Source organism: Pipra filicauda, unplaced genomic scaffold, assembly GCF_003945595.2.
Source record: "Pipra filicauda isolate LSUMZ 115617 unplaced genomic scaffold, ASM394559v2 scaffold105_size2325265_pilon, whole genome shotgun sequence".
Classification (NCBI taxonomy): Eukaryota; Metazoa; Chordata; class Aves; order Passeriformes; family Pipridae; genus Pipra; species Pipra filicauda.
Genome location: NW_024103496.1, coordinates 1,865,137 through 1,880,911, shown reverse-complemented (window position 1 = coordinate 1,880,911; position 15,775 = coordinate 1,865,137). Strand labels below are relative to the sequence as shown.

The 15,775-nt window shown below is 40.6% G+C and overlaps 1 protein-coding gene across 8 annotated transcripts in view; it reads right to left on the bottom strand.

The window, feature by feature from the left end:
* AKAP9 (A-kinase anchoring protein 9) overlaps positions 1-14,230 on the bottom strand; it is a 113,712-nt gene extending 99,482 nt beyond the window's left edge. For 7 of the 8 annotated variants that reach the window (XM_027749136.2, XM_027749134.2, XM_039379883.1 and 4 more), the window contains exon 1: positions 13,794-14,023. In XM_027749136.2, the coding sequence (XP_027604937.2) occupies positions 13,794-13,841 (48 nt within the window). In that variant the 5' untranslated portion in view covers positions 13,842-14,023. Of the gene's footprint in view, positions 1-13,793; positions 14,024-14,147 lie in introns of those variants that run through there. The other variant, XM_027749133.2, reaches the window with a different exon arrangement.
* Between the last annotated feature and the right edge of the window lie 1,545 nt (positions 14,231-15,775).

Genomic DNA, 15,775 nt, shown 5'->3' with positions numbered 1-15,775 from the left:
TAGTTGGCTCCAAAAATCCCACACTCCAACTTAGCACAATATAAAAATCCATATAGAGTAGATAACACATGATATTTATACAATGAAATTTAAAATACCATATAAATACCCTAATTCAGAAACACACAAAAATCACAATCTATGGCCATCTGTGCCTGCCAGTTAGAAGCCAACAACAAAAATACAAAAGTATGCAAAAGCAATGGTTGCCAGGAACTTCACACAGTGCTTGTCAATCAAATCACTGGGAATCTGCAAGTTTATATGTAACACAGACACTTTATTCTGCTTATTAATTGTCTTACATGTTTAAAAGTTAAGGTTGACACTTTTCATTTTTACAAAGACTGAACTATTAACATTAAACTATAAAAAATACAAATAAAAATACAAAAAAAAATTATAAAAATAAAAAGCTTCAAGAAGGAAAGTAATGATAGTTATGTTTCTAATACCAGTATCCTAAATACAAATTCCTTGCACTGTTTGATTTTGAATATTACCAGACTGGTTTATATTTTGGTTTACATGCATTTATGTAAGAAATAACTATAAGGAAAATGTTTATGTTTTCAGCTGGGGAAAAATCACCAGAATAAATATACTTTCACCTGTTTTATAGCATTCTGCACATTACTTCAAGTGGATTCCTAATAAAATACTTGAAACCCATTTTCCCCACACAGATAGAGCTACATAGACATTATGGTTCAAATTAAAAAGATGTCCTTCCCCAAACCAAGTAGATGAAGACAACACTCAAAAATACAGACTTATTTTAGGGAGCACGGACAGAGTGAGACACTTTCATAAGTTATCTTAATTGCTAGTCATCATACGGCATTACATCCAAAAAACCTGCAGTTTTTATATAACCCTTTTGTTGCACAGATTAGCCCAGCTCCTTAGGATGTAGTATAGTACTAAACTACTGAATACATACTTATTTGTATTTTCCTAAATTACCTTTATGTTGGCTCTAATCTGGCTCTGTGAAATGGATTATTTGAATGTCATTCTCCCAACAAAAAGGAATATCTTATTGCAGTTGCTTGGGAAGAATGAATTTGTATCTAACTATTTCCTTGTTTTTTCAGACTGCCAAAGTCTTTCTGAAAAGAAGCCCTCACTTCAATTCAGTAACTGCTCTCCCTAACGGTCTCATCCATGAACATGCTGAAGGCACACTCCTTCCTATTCTGCAGGTCATTTAAAAAACATCAAACAGTATCAGCCACGGTTTCAACACCTGAGGAACATCACAGGCCATCAGCTGGGCTTTGCTTCAACAGTCTGAGCATAGCAGTCCAGATAATTTTCTTCCCACCTTGCAGTCCACCTACCCAAGCCACCTATCTCCAGCTTAGTTACAAATCACCTGTAAGAGATCACGTCAAATGCCTTCCTAACGTTGAGGTAAACAATGTCCCCATCTGCTCAGACACTCAGTTCACCATAGAAGATAACTGACTTGCCTTTGATAAATTCCATTTATCCTCTTGCCCTTCATGTGCCTCAATATGGATTCCAGGAGGATCTGAAATAATCTTCCCAGAGACTGCGGCCAGGCTGACTTTCCAATAGATCCCCAGATCCTCCTTCTTACCCTCCTTGAAGATGGATCTAATGTTTGCTTTTTTCCCCTGCTTAATTTGAAATCTCTAATGACAATGACCTTTTAAAGATGAGGAAATAAATAGTCTTGTAACAGCAGCATCCAGCTTCTGCAGGATGCTGACAGTGCCGTAAATGTGTATACATCAAAATTACTGAACTGGTCCTCGGCTCGACCTTTTGTACAGTAGATAATGCTTTCGCTCCTCCAATTCTGCCATTAAACTCAGGGACCTGGGAAGCCCAAGGACAGCCTTTATCATCAAAGAGGCAAAAAAACCGCTCGAGTGTTGCTTCTGTGTCCTTTTGTACCAGATCATTTTGAATTCTAAGTCTTTTCATTGTGTTTCCCATCTACTTCAGTTTAGTACTGTCTACATATACCCACGCATTTTTTCCACTGCTAATAATGTAAATACTGAGTGACACAGGCTTTGTGAAAGACTGAAAGACCACCTACTTTGACAGTAAGCCATTAAAACAAATAATGCTTAGTACAATTTTTTATTTGGTTGTAGCCAGGAAATGATGGTTGTACCTAGACCAAGTCTTTCGTTTGCTTATAAGACCATGTCAAACAGTATTAAAAATTTTAACACTTTCAGTAAGTTCTGCTTGGATCAGCGCTAGTTACCTAAAGGTGGTTTCGTATTAACAGTTGTGCAGATCCCCAAGGACCTAAATGTTGACAATTCATTTAGAGAAGTCTGTTCTGTTCAAAGAGCAATCTTTGCCAGTCTTTTGAGACTCTCTAATATATGCAGAGTCTTACTGATGACTGCAGCCTTGGTTACAGTGTATTATCAAGCATCAGTGTAGCTTCCAGGGGGCCAGGGTTGGGGGTAATCAGCTGCTTCTCAAAAACCATGAATACTGATCAGAATCCTACAACAAAAATCCTGATACGTCTAAAGAAAACCATAGCAGGCAACTGCTGCTTCCTGTGGGATCCTAATCAATATTTTATTCCAGGTCCCATAGTTCATTCTTCCACAACACACTGGAAATAACCAAATGCAAATTAGAATTAATTAACTTAAAACCCCTACCATTTCTAGAGCACTTAGTCTATATATTAAATAAGGAAGAAGAGTTTATTAGATATTGGCTGAAAAGGGCTGAAGAGAGTATTTTTTGATGTTAGAAAAAGCATCGACTATCAGTTTACTTTGAAACTCTATGTACTGCTTATATTGCCGATTCATGTAAATTTAACATTTCCTTCCAAGAGGAAACCAATTTAGTTGTATTTATGTAGCATACCCCTAGATTTTTTCCCTCCACACTGTGTCCTCTTTAGTAAAAATGTAGCTATGGCAGAGATATTTAAAGATCAAAAATTGAGAAAAAACCCTTAACAGGTAGACAGAATATATTAAGGCACAGCAAGACCTGAAGAGTTAATTTCTCATTAACCAAGAAGTCTGAAAGAAAAAGGTACCTTTAGAATGAAGAGACAATGTCTAAATAAGACTTTTTAATAATGAGCAGAAGATTATAATTTTTTTCAAGTAGACAAAGGAACTGATGAAGAGTCTGAGAGGTTACATCTTTGGCAAGAAGACAATCAACTGTTCAGATACAGATCAATAGTCTGAATTCAGTTTAAGCTGAGCAGGAACTAATAGCCACTCCTTGTTAATAAACTGAAGCAATGTGATGATTTCCATCCAGTTGTCGATGCAATCTTTTCACACACATCATGTTGAGTTTTCAAAAGTAGTCTGGAGAATTTCAATACATTTTAAGGAGATTATTCATAGGCATTCTGGCCATCTCTGTGCTTCAACTCTGTATGGAAACTGAACAAAGCTTAAATTTTCATTTTAAAAAATGTTTTTGGGGTTTGATCTTTTTTTAATAAATTGTAAAATACTGTAGAACAAGTCAAACTCAGTTGTGCTTCATCACTTTCCCACATTGTTTATGCCACTTTTACATTAATTCATACCATGTGGGACTGAACAGAGTGAGAATAAAGCCCCCGAACTCTGCAGCCTGTGAGAGACAGCTCTGCAAGAAGCAGAGCAGACATAAGGAGAGAACCAACTGCATGAATTTCACGCTCAGTGTGCAAGGCTTGACAGGCTTGTACCATTTTGACAGGCTTTTATTACTTTTTACATGCTTCTGAATAATGAGAAAAGCGAACTCACAAAGACACTGATACTGCTCACAAAACTGCAGACTTGCAGTGGACTTTTTTTTTTTTTCTGAATAAAGCTAAATTGAATTCCAGGAATATATTCCAAATAATGAAGAAAATCTAACACATCCCTCTTTGAGGACTCTTGTATCAGGACTTCCCTTATTTCTTTTACCATAGCAAACTAGGCTAGTCAAGAGAGCGTATGACTGAACATACCAAGATAGGGTTTTCTTAGCATTGTTACCTGTAATTGTAAGCCATTTCTCCTATACACCTTTTAATTGAAAACATATGTTCTCAACATACATTTTTATATATATATCTTTATCTATCTATATATATATGCAAATGTATGGTTTTAATGTTAAATTTTATACCTCCCTTAGGCAATCTAAATGGATTCAGGAATATTTAAATATTTTCCCCTTGTTTTGTGGTTGGATACTGGAGGTTTCTTCAGAGAGAAGAGTTTGATGACAAGAAAAAAGTTTAGCAAATAAATCCAGGATGAAGGGATAACAGCCTACCAGTGAAGTCAGATTTGAATCAAGTCTTATGCAATTTACCCTGCTTATTCTCTGGAACACCTATTTTATCAATATTTGCACAGAAACATACTCAGTCCCAGGATGCCATTCTACTCCATCTCTTCAACTTCACCGATCTTCCTGGATCTTTTGCTCGCTATTGTAGTTTTAGAGATATGCTGTCTTTTTGCCATGGCAGTAGTTTTCAAATCTAGGCTTTCCTCTGAAAATATCACAAAAATGCTATATATTCTCTTTAACATTATTATCTCCAATAGTGGAGAATCTTAAAATTTCTTCATGTTGTGAGATTTAAAAGCATGGTCCAAAAGACCATCTCTTCTTTGTTTTGTGATGATGCTACAACTTAGGGTTGTTACAACTGTGATTTGATCACTCCCCCACTACCCTAAACTTAGTGTTAGGTTTCCAGAGTCTCACATTCTTTTGCTCAGCTGACAACTATTGAATTTGTTCCATCTGGAAGCCTGTTGGGGCTCCTTTTCAGAAGAGGAGGGAAGCAGGAGAACCAACTCCATACTTCCAAGAAACTAAGAATTCTAAGAAATCTTAACATTTTTATTCATTCCTCTGTCTTTTGTCCACTGGTTGTAGGAAAGGTAGTTTATAATATAAAATGTTGGCTTCTCAAGAAATCATGTGAAAATGAAGATTATTGTTTCTTTCAAGAAACAGGAACACCAGGACCATCAACGTGATATGGCATGCCAGCACTTCACAGTCAACAGAATATGTCTCATCATCATAAAATTCAAGATCTACTTACTTTATGTTTCAGTATGGCAGTCAAAAGACTGCAATTATCAGCTGTGTTTCAGTGAACTGTGGTGCATTTATCTTTTCAAATTCAAAATGACACATTAGGTTGTATTAGTAACAAAATTATTTTGAAACAAATAGAGAGAAATACCTTGAAATCCCTCTCTATAGGGCAGATATTTAAGTCAGAGCTTCCACTCCATAAATTAGGATTCCCAACAATTGTGTTACTACTATATAATCTTATATTGCAACATAAGGTAGGACAACCTACTTTTTCTTTTGTCCTCATTTCCATCAGATTTTTCCCTATTCCAAACTCTAAAATGCTAGAGTAACCACACATTATTCTGCAGTTAATACCTTTGTACATCAATATTTAAAAGCAATCTGTTGTTTCAGTATTTCCTATGGGGAAAAAACCCACAGGATTTTCTGGCAACACCTACATATGCCAAAAGGTCCAATGTGCTTCCCCTGGAGTATCAGATACACTTTACTGAAAGTTCTTTAGAAAGAATTTGTGGTGCTGATCAAGCTGATTTCCAAACCAGTATAAACAAACAAACTTGTCTACAATCTGTTATAACTGAGGGAAACAAATATTGCAGTCATCTCTGTTTTGCTATTGCAACACCCAGACTAAAAAAATAAGTAGTTGGAAAGCAGACCATAGAAATGAGGGAGAGACTAGTGCTAAAATGAAGAAAGTCCTACAAGTAGGCAAAGAGCAATGTTGTGTTTTCATTTTTGTAATTCCTTTTCCTTACGCAAGGAGCAATTTTAAATTGCATTTTTACAATGCAATTCCTTGCTTTTGCAGGGCTACTAACAATACAGTGTTGACAGTTCTCTATATGATGAAATTAATGTGAAATTCACGGGCATCTTGGATTAAACAACAGTTCTCGCTAAACTGGCAAAATAACAAAGGTTATCTGAAGTGATATTTCTCTGCATTCTCAGAAGAAAGCAAGTATGAGTTTAAGCTCATTCTACCTTGCATCACTATAGTAAGGTAGACAGCTACTTTAAAGCTTTGAACAAAAATGTTATTATCAATATACCTTTAAAATCGATAATCAAACTCTGTATTAAAAGCAAGAACAGATCTCTGAAATGAGGGAAATGGAGATCAAAACACAGATATGGAAAAAAAACAGAGAACACACTTGGAAACAGGAAGAGTTCTAGTAGTGCCAACTGAAAAGAGATTTGAAATCCTAAATTTCAACTCAAGTACTATTTTTTTATTTACAAAGACCCAATAGAGTCCACAAAAAACTTGAACACATGACAAAAAAATATAACTTTCTTTTTATTTTTTCAAAGCAAAAAAAGAACAATGAGTAAACTGCAAAGAGCTGGTAGTTCTATTACCCTCAAAGGAAAAATTAGCTTAGTCGTACCATTTTTTCTGCTACAGAAGGTGTCTTGAAAATGGTTTCACAGATAATCTTTCTGTTGGATCTCTCATCCAAGCTTATGTACCACTCCAGTAGCAATCAATTATCTAGATAAAAGTTATATACATCTCAAATGTATAAAAATTTTTTTTCTAGAATAAAATGAAGATATCCACTGTTTTGAACAAAAACAAATACATGGACAACAAGCTAAACACCTCACACTTTGTTTCTCACTTCTACTCAATTTCTGCTCTATCTGCTTTTACTCAAACACTTTTAAAACCACATGTTTTCTCTGTAAGGTGCTGTTCAGTCCCTGTATCTACAACTTCCTCTGCAAGACAAAAATCAGCTTTTAAGCTTAGTCATGTTCATAATCAAACTATACACAGGTAATTCCACATACCTTCTATTATTTGCATTTAAAATTGACAGAGATGCAAATGAGAGGAGATTGAAGCCTGTAAAAGAAGAGAAGCCAAAATCCACAAGTTCAGAAGGACCTACAAAAAAAAAATAGCTAAGCAATACAACAGAGAAATGCCTAGGAATTAGATACAGGTTATAAGGATCTTCCTGTGCAAGAAAAAGGGCTTCTTCAAATAAAATGTTCTTCATTATAGCATTTTTTCATAGTTTCACTGCACTCTCCTGCTTTGCTACAAAGAAAGAGATTAGGCTCTGTTGAGCCAAAACTCACCCACACTCGCCCAGGAAACTCTTAAGAGATCCAATTGCTTCCTCTCCTGTCCACTAACACACCAGCATCTTCAAATATAGCTCAGCATGACTCCCATTCTGTGAACTTTTAACTCAAAAAGCTGCTTTCCTCCATAATTTATGAAGAGTGACAGCAATGACTAGGGTTTTATGATGAAATAAGCACTTTGTGATATGGCAAATGACTTCTTATTTTAAGAGAAAAGAAGACTAAGAAAATGCAGACTAAAAGGGAAATTCTTGCTTCCTTGATTTTGTCTAATGAGTTTTGTTCAAGTTATTTGAGGCAGACAGAGAATAAGCAAAATGAACTGTTTACACTTGAAATCAGAAGATGATGTGTTAGTAGCCCAGTTCTCTAATGAAATATAACATTTAGATCTATTTAATTTGACTTCTGTGATGAAAAACTCTCAAGAACCACTGAGATACTGCTTTTTTTCCTTTTCACATAAATTACAGGGAGCTTAAAAGGACCGTGTTTTACAAACAGTCTATATTTTGAGTTCTTATGGGAGTTTTAAATTAGAGCTTTAATCACTGTTTCACATAACTATTCTATGCTTTGCTTGAGTATTTTATTTCAAAAAAACCCAAATCAACACCTTTCCTTGAGAATTCCAAAACTGCTCAGTGTGAAGAGGCCAGAGATCATAGAATCGACCGGGTTGGAAAAGACCTCCGAGATCATCCAGTCCAACCCTTGATCCAACACCACCATGTACTAGACCATGGCACTAAGTGCCACATCCAGTCTCATCTTAAAAACCTCCAGGGACGGTGAGTCCACCACCTCCCTGGGCAGCCCATTCTAATATCTAAATACTCTCCCTGTAAAAAATTTTTTCCTAATATTCAACCTAAACCTCTTCTGGCACAGCTTAAGACCATGCCCTCTTGTCCTATTGCTGGTTGCCAGGAGCAGAGACTGATGCCCACCTGGCTACAACCCCCTTTCAGGTAGTTATAGAGTAATGAGGTCTCTCCTGAAGCCTCCTGTTCTCCAGGCTAAACAACCCCAGCTCCCTCAGCCTCTCCTCATAGGACTTGTGCTCGAGTTCCTTCACCAGCCTCGTTGCTCTTCTTTGGACCTGCTCCAGCACCTCAATATCCTTCCTGAACTGAGGGGCCCAGAACTGGACACAGTACTCCAGGTGTGGCCTCACCAACGCTGAGTACAGGTGGCCAAGAAGGCCAATGGCATCCTGGCCTATATCAGGAACAATGTGGTCAGCAGGATCAGGGAAGTGTGCCACCTGGGCACACTGCTGGCTCATGTTCAGCTTCCTGTTGATCCAAACTCCCAGGTCCCTTTCTGCTTGGCTGCTCTCCAGCCACTCTGTGCCCAGCCTGTAGCGCTGCAGGGGGTTGTTGAGGTCAAAGTGCAGGACCCGGCACTTGGCCTTGTTGAACCTCATCCCATTGGAATCAGACCATCTCTCCAGCTTGTCTAGGTCCCTCTGAAGAGCCCTCCTGCCTTCCAGCAGATCAACATGCCCCCTCCCACCCCCCCCCCCAGCTTGGCGTCATCTGCAAATTTGCTCATGGTGGACTCAATTCCCTCATCCAGATCATCAATAAAGATATTAAATAGAACTGGGCCCAACACTGATCCCTGGGGGACACCACTAGTGACCGGTCACCAACTGGATGCAGCACCGTTCACCACCACTCTCTGGGCCCGGCCCTCCAGCCAGTTCCTACCCCAGCACAGAGTGCCCCTCTCCAAGCCGTGGGCTGCCAGCTTTTCCAGGAGAATGCTGTGGGAGACGGTGTCAAAGGCTTTGCTGAAATCCAGATAGACACATCCACAGCCTTCCCCTCATCCACCAGGCAGATCACCTGGTCATAAAAGGAGATCACGTTGGTCAGACAGGACCTGCCCTTCCTAAACCTATGCTGACTGAGTCTGATCCCTTCTCCATCCTGTAGGTGCTGTGTGATTGCACTGAGGATGATATGCTCCATAACCTTGCCAGGCACTGAGGTAAGGCTGACAGGCCTGTAGCTTCCTGGGTCCTCCTTGCAGCCCTTCTTGTGGATTGGCATGACATTTGCCAAGTTCCAATCACCTGGGACCTCCACAGTGAGCCAGGACTGTTGGTAGATGATGGAGAGCCGCTTGGAAAGCTCTTCTGCCAGCTCCCTCATCACCCTAGATGGATCCCATCTGGTCCCATAGACTTGTGATGAGCAGGCAAAATCTTTTTCTACCCTCAAAAGAGTAGCATGTAAAGAGCAAACATTCCCAGACTCTTAGACAATGCTATTTTAATAATACATATCATTTTCATCTTCAGCCGCCTGAAATATTTACATGCATGACCAGATCACAAAATATGCAATTATTTCTTTCTACTATTCAATTTGTCAAGATAACTTCTCCAACTAGTTATACAACCTGTAGTACTTGTCCATTGAGTGTCATTAGAGCTTCCCAAACCAACTTCACTGTTCCATCTGCTCAGTAATTCTCTGGTATAGATCAAAAGCAGTAAAACTGCTTATTCTATGCTCGAGTGTTTAACTAAACCAATTCCCTAATTTCTTAAGCTTCTCCAACAATGACATAGTTTCTTTGAACAGTGCAACCATGTATTGCAAACATACATAGAAGCTTTGAAAAGACATTAAATTATGCCTTTCTAACCTTAGAACAGAAATCCTAGACCAACCTGGGAGAATTTACAAAGCATGTTACTGTTTTTCCCTTGTTCACTCCTCCCACACAGCTAAGGAGTGTGCCCTTTGCTCAACAGAAATTTAAACACGTATTTAAACACTTTGCAAACCAAATTTCAGTACTGTAAAATGGATCATTCCATAAAACTTGCTATTGATAGCTTCATCTCAATTTTACCAGTTATAATAGCTGTGCCTTTCATGTGTGTCTGTGTGAGGATAAATTAAATCAAAATATTTTTATAAGTTTCAAAAGCTTTACATCAAAATACCCTCAGCCATTTTCTTACAAGGGAATATAATCACTGATGATTTTATTCTGAAGATAGAAAATTACTCTGTATAGTTTTGAAAGTTGATCAAAATGGTGCCACATCCTGATAAGAAAAGCCAGCTCCTAAGCTGCTAAATAAATACATGAAATTAAAATACCCAAGCTAACTACCATAAATAGTATCCTCTGTAATGTTAGATGAGATTTCCACGGAAACTGATACATGCAGGCATGCACACATAGTATGTGTCCACATAAATATCATATCAAGTTCTTCAACCACCATCTTCTGTAGTCTTTTTTAAGGCCAGATACATCTACACTATTTGAGACCATCAACAATATTACAGAATTTCCTTAGCAAGGCACAAAACATATATGATTGATTTCTAATGTCACTTTGTTTTAGGGCTCTGATCAACCTAATAGCATGCATCTGTATTTCTATTGCTGGCACACATCCTCTCCCTTCCAACTTCCATCACAGTCAACCGTTTCCCTTAAGTGGCCTTTCTAACAAACACTTTTCTTGCTCCACCATAATCACACCATGATATAAGATGAAGAAATTGCCTGTTTGGAGAGAAGAGAGTTCTTAAACAGAGAGATCATTTTAATGGGAGGGAGACAGGCATTTATAGAGGCTGGGTTAATATCCAGCACATTTACCTTGCAGCTAAACAAAATGAATGACTACAGGTCTGGAAAAAGGAACACATAATTTACTGGTTTTAACTTTGTGCCTCCCTTGCCTTTTTGGGCTTGTAACAGACAGAACGACAACATGTGGTGCAACTGCTTCACAATACAGACTTGGCGTAGTCTCCAAAAATCACCAGGTAAACACAAATGTTGGTGAGCTTCCATCAAGAGCTTTTTATTCCATTTTTCAAATGATGTACTGGCAAAGGCTGTGTGTGCTCACACTGAGACCCATTCTGCCAGGCTTGAGTACACTTAGCACCATTCAATGAAGGTAAGATTCACAATGCAGCTTCTTATTTCCAGTAACAATAAAGGAGGACTCAGAAGAAACCAGTTGCAGAAAATCCATTTTTAATACACTTCTCTGTAAAAGAGTTATGTGGAGAGACAGTGTCTTAGGAAGACATCAAGAAAAAGTTCAAAAGCAGATCAAATCACACAAAACAAAAATCCACAGTTTGCCTACTTGACATTATGATGAGAAAACAACCAAATGGTTGCTTTACAGAAAGTTCATGTTGTTTGATATGCACCTACTGAGATTTGGCAGTACCTACCTTTCAAGAAAAAAACCAAACCAAAACCAAACCAAAGAAGAATGCAAGTCTCAATTTCGAACAATGATGCCACCATTAGCAATGTAGCAGCTGTCTTCATGGCGTCTACTAGGCTCGTTTACCATAATCCCAGTTACCTACATTCATCCCGAAGTTTATGAGACATCTTATTTACATTTAAAATTTATAATTTCAGGTGGATGGTTTAATGTATTTGCAGTGTAGCAATACCTGCACTCTTAGCACAGTAACAACACATACTTAAATACATTTTTCAACTATTTTATTTAAACAACTCTCAAGTGGTTAGGTTCAAAAGTTTTCTGAATGCTTGTTGCCACGGTTCTCAGAAAATATTCACTGGAGCCAAGCATCTTAAGAGATGCACTAATTATGCTACTTGTGAATATGTTTGAAAAAGAGAAAAGCAGCTACAGGAGCAACTCCTGCTTCCATTCTTTGCTAACACAATTTCTTCTTTTCTGCCTTTATCAGTGACTTGCCACTGGAAGATTGTGACCTAGTCTCCACTCTACAGCACGTTTAGTTACATCATTCACATGTAAAAAGAAGGGGTAAATGGTACACAGAACACCAAAGGAAAATCTGAAAAATTAACCCTGCTTTTATAGTCTTTTCCCACATAAATCACATACACTTTTAAAGAGTGATAATTACTTAAACCATGGGAAATGTTTAAAAACATAGAATACTAAAGTCTTCAGTCAAATACTGAACATCATTGGGTTTTTAAGAACATCATTGGGTTTTAAGCAGAAAAGACTACAACAATAGTGAGAGTTACGACAATACTCTTAAAACGCAAAACAAATTAGTAAAGTGTGTACATGTCTTTTCTCAAAGTATGAAGGAGGCCACTGAACTCCTGCTAGAGTCCTAGCCTTTGGTTCAATTTTCAGTAATTGTCATTAGTTTTCTGTGTCAAGCCAACATGGACAGAAAAATCTAAATTCTCTTGATAAATTCTTCTTTGTGGTTTATAATAATGCCAAATCTACTCCAACCATTTTCCTTGTGAACTACTGCCTAATTTTCCACAGAAGAATTAGCCAATCTGTGTGTGACAGAATGTACTGTCACCAGGATTTAATTTGTCCCAGTGCCTTTTAGGAGTACTGCATAATGTTGTGCAAACACCATTCTTGCACTAAGCGTTTAAAGAACAGGTTTTCCTCTACACACAGCTCTGTCTAGGAGAATTTCCCAATAGACGTTTTGAACCCAAACAGAAACACATTAAGTTACTAATTTTTTCCTAATACAGCAAAATACCTATTCATACTTTGCAGATGAATGATATGCTCTTTTCCATAATCCACATAAATAAGGCAATGATGTTGTTTCATAGTTTCATCTTTAGCTTGTCTTCTTGTTGCTGTACTACTACCTCCTGCCACTTTACATGTATATCTTTAGCATGAATGACCGGCCAACTTCTGAACTCTTATCATTTAGCAATGATTGCAGGAAGGAAACAGATGATACCTGACGCCAAAACACTAATTTTATCTTATTTTCCTACGATGCCATTAATTATCTTATCTCATTGACCACACCAAAGCTTTCTTTGAAGTAAAAAAGAGGTCCTCCTAAAGCATAGTAACTGGTCTGTTGCCCAGAAGGCGAAACGCTGTTCAGCCGGTGTGTACTGAGCCGTGCTTAAAGAGCAGAAGGATAAGCTCCCCGATTACCACTTGGGTAAGCCCGCAGGGCACCGTCTGAGCCGCCTGACAGCCCTGGGGCGGTGACGGCCGAGCGCAGGTGTGCGGGCACCGCGGCTGCGGCGGCGCCGGCAGGTGACTCACGCACTGCCCGGCATTCCCAGCCCTCCGCACCACTGGAGGCACCGCTAATCCCCTGTCTCCTAAGGCTCTCTCACGGCATTAGCTCCACACTGAGGAACAGCTGTCAGTTTTATACAACTTCCTTAAAGGCTCACAGGGTTTCCCAGGCTTATGAGGCAAACGGGATTCGCGCCTTGGGTGTGAAGGATAAGGAGGTTAACCCCCCTCCTCGGCTCTTCCTCCGCCCGTCGCCGCCGCGGGGGCCGTCCGGGCTGTCATCGCCCGGTCCTGCGAGGGCACCTGTGGCGTGCCCGCTGTCGGGGGCTGCTGTATCGGGCACTCGCACCCACCGCCCGGCGGGAGGGCGGGGGAGCGCGGGGCGCGCAGGGCGGGCGGCACAAAGCGCCTGCTCCGCCCGCGGCTTTGTTCGCGGCGGGGCCCCGCGCCAAGCCCCTGCCGCAGCCCCGCTCCGCCGCCGCACCGCGGCCGGCCCCGCTGACAACCCGCCCCCGTCCTCACCCTGCTGCCTCCATGCCGCCCTGTCACCACCGCCGCCTCCTCCTCCTCCTACCTTGGCTTTCCCAGCCTCCAGCTTCTTCAGCCGCTCCTCGTCCTCCATGGCGTCTGTGCGGGAGAGCAGGGTGTTAGAGGTAACAGGAGGAGGGGCTCGCCCCGCGCCCTCCCCTCAGCCGGGGCGCACAAGCTCGCTGTCCTGTCCGGTCCCGTCCCGTCCCGTGCCGTGCCGTGCCGCCTCACAGCGACGACAACTGCCGTGGCGGGGCCACCGGCGCCGCCATCTTCGGCTCCACGTAAACACGCGGCCGGGGAAAGTGACGTGTGGCCGCCGCTCCTCCTCCCGCCGCCGGTCCCTCCTCCCCGCGCCCCGGCCGCTCCGAGCGCCCGCCGGCGACCCCCGCCCGCCCACCTGGCTGTCGGCGGGTCCCGCCGGAGCCGCCGCCGGAGGAGCGGGTCCGCCCCCCTGCAGGGCAGCGGCGAGAGCCGGGGGACAGGCGGACACGGCCGCGGGCACACCCCTCTCCACACCCCCTGCACACCCCTCCGCGCCCGGCGGGCAGAGAGGCGGGGGGTCCCGCTGCCTACAAAAGAACCGCACCCGCGGGGCGCCTCTCGCTCCCTGTGGCTGCGATATGGGGGTCTGAACAGACAGTGCCCGAGTTCTTCTGGCCCGCGAATCCAGCCACGAGGCTGATTCTGACAGTTCTGATTTTCTTGCTCCTGCGAGCGTATCATTAAATTGCAGGGCTCCTAAAACTCGATTTAAAGCTCGGCAACACGGCAACAAAGCTCCACGAGCGTGTGCCGCAGTCTGTGTAACAATGACAACAAAGGATGTGTAGCTCCCGTTTAAATTACTTGGCATGCTCTCCTTGTGCCAGAGGAGCTATGAGAAGTGTGTTAAAATCACAATGGGGAATATGGCACGTGGCAATTAAATGCTAATACAACTTCTATACTCCAGCAAATACAAAGCAATATTCTGGGATTATTTAATAGTCTACTAAATGTGTGCCTTGCAAGGCTAGTAGCAATTTATATCACGTGGCCCTATTGTGCTTTTTCTTTCAGTTATTCGTGAAGTCTGTTCCGTTTGTGATGGTGTGATGGATGGTACAGGCTTACACACAAAGGAAAAAAAACACTCGGCAGGAACGTGTACCACCTGCAATGTGATCAGATTCCTTATTCTGCATTTGGAATCTCTCTGCTTTATTAAATGAAAAATCCAAAATCTTTCTGAATTAACTTAGATCTCAGCTTTGCTGATTTTTTGAACACAGTTCATTTAGAATACATTCTTTCCTTGCTTGAATTTTCCAGCAAAGACCAGACACACCTAAACCAGAAAACAATCAAACAAACAAAAAACAAAACAAAAGAAAACATTATTTGCACAGTATTACTGACCAGGAACAAGCCAAAAAAAAATTAGGTGTCCTAGCAGCAGAATTCCACACCCATATTACTGCCAAAGTAAACTAAACCTACAATCCGACATTTTAAAGGATATTTCCATTCCTCCTAAACCAAATTACATTTCATGGAAAAGTCTAAAATCATTTGTTGATCAGTACAGGTAATGTGCATTCCTGTGTTTACAAAACAATGTCCTCAAATGAATACCATTTATGTCAAAACAAACCACCATCCATCATAGGGAATGACAAATGTCTGCATTATATGTTGTTTCATATTTGAAGCAAGCATATGTTTCAGTTAAAGTTCTCAGACTTCGCCATTTCACTAGAGGAAAAGCATGTTATATAGAAAAACAGCAAATGAAGATGAGATGAATTAATTAAAAAGAGGAAATATTTTTATAGAAATACATATTTATTTTAGTTCATTCCTTAAAAATATATTCTCAGTCAGTAAAATAAAGTAACTCACACAAAACCTGTACAAATAGAAGTTTTTCCCAGGAACTACAAAGGCCCAGAGACCCCTGAGGGAAAAATAAATCACCTTTTGTGTGTCAATGACATTCCTCTTGGCTATTAGAGGCCACTGTTGCACAACTAGCTATCAGGTGTC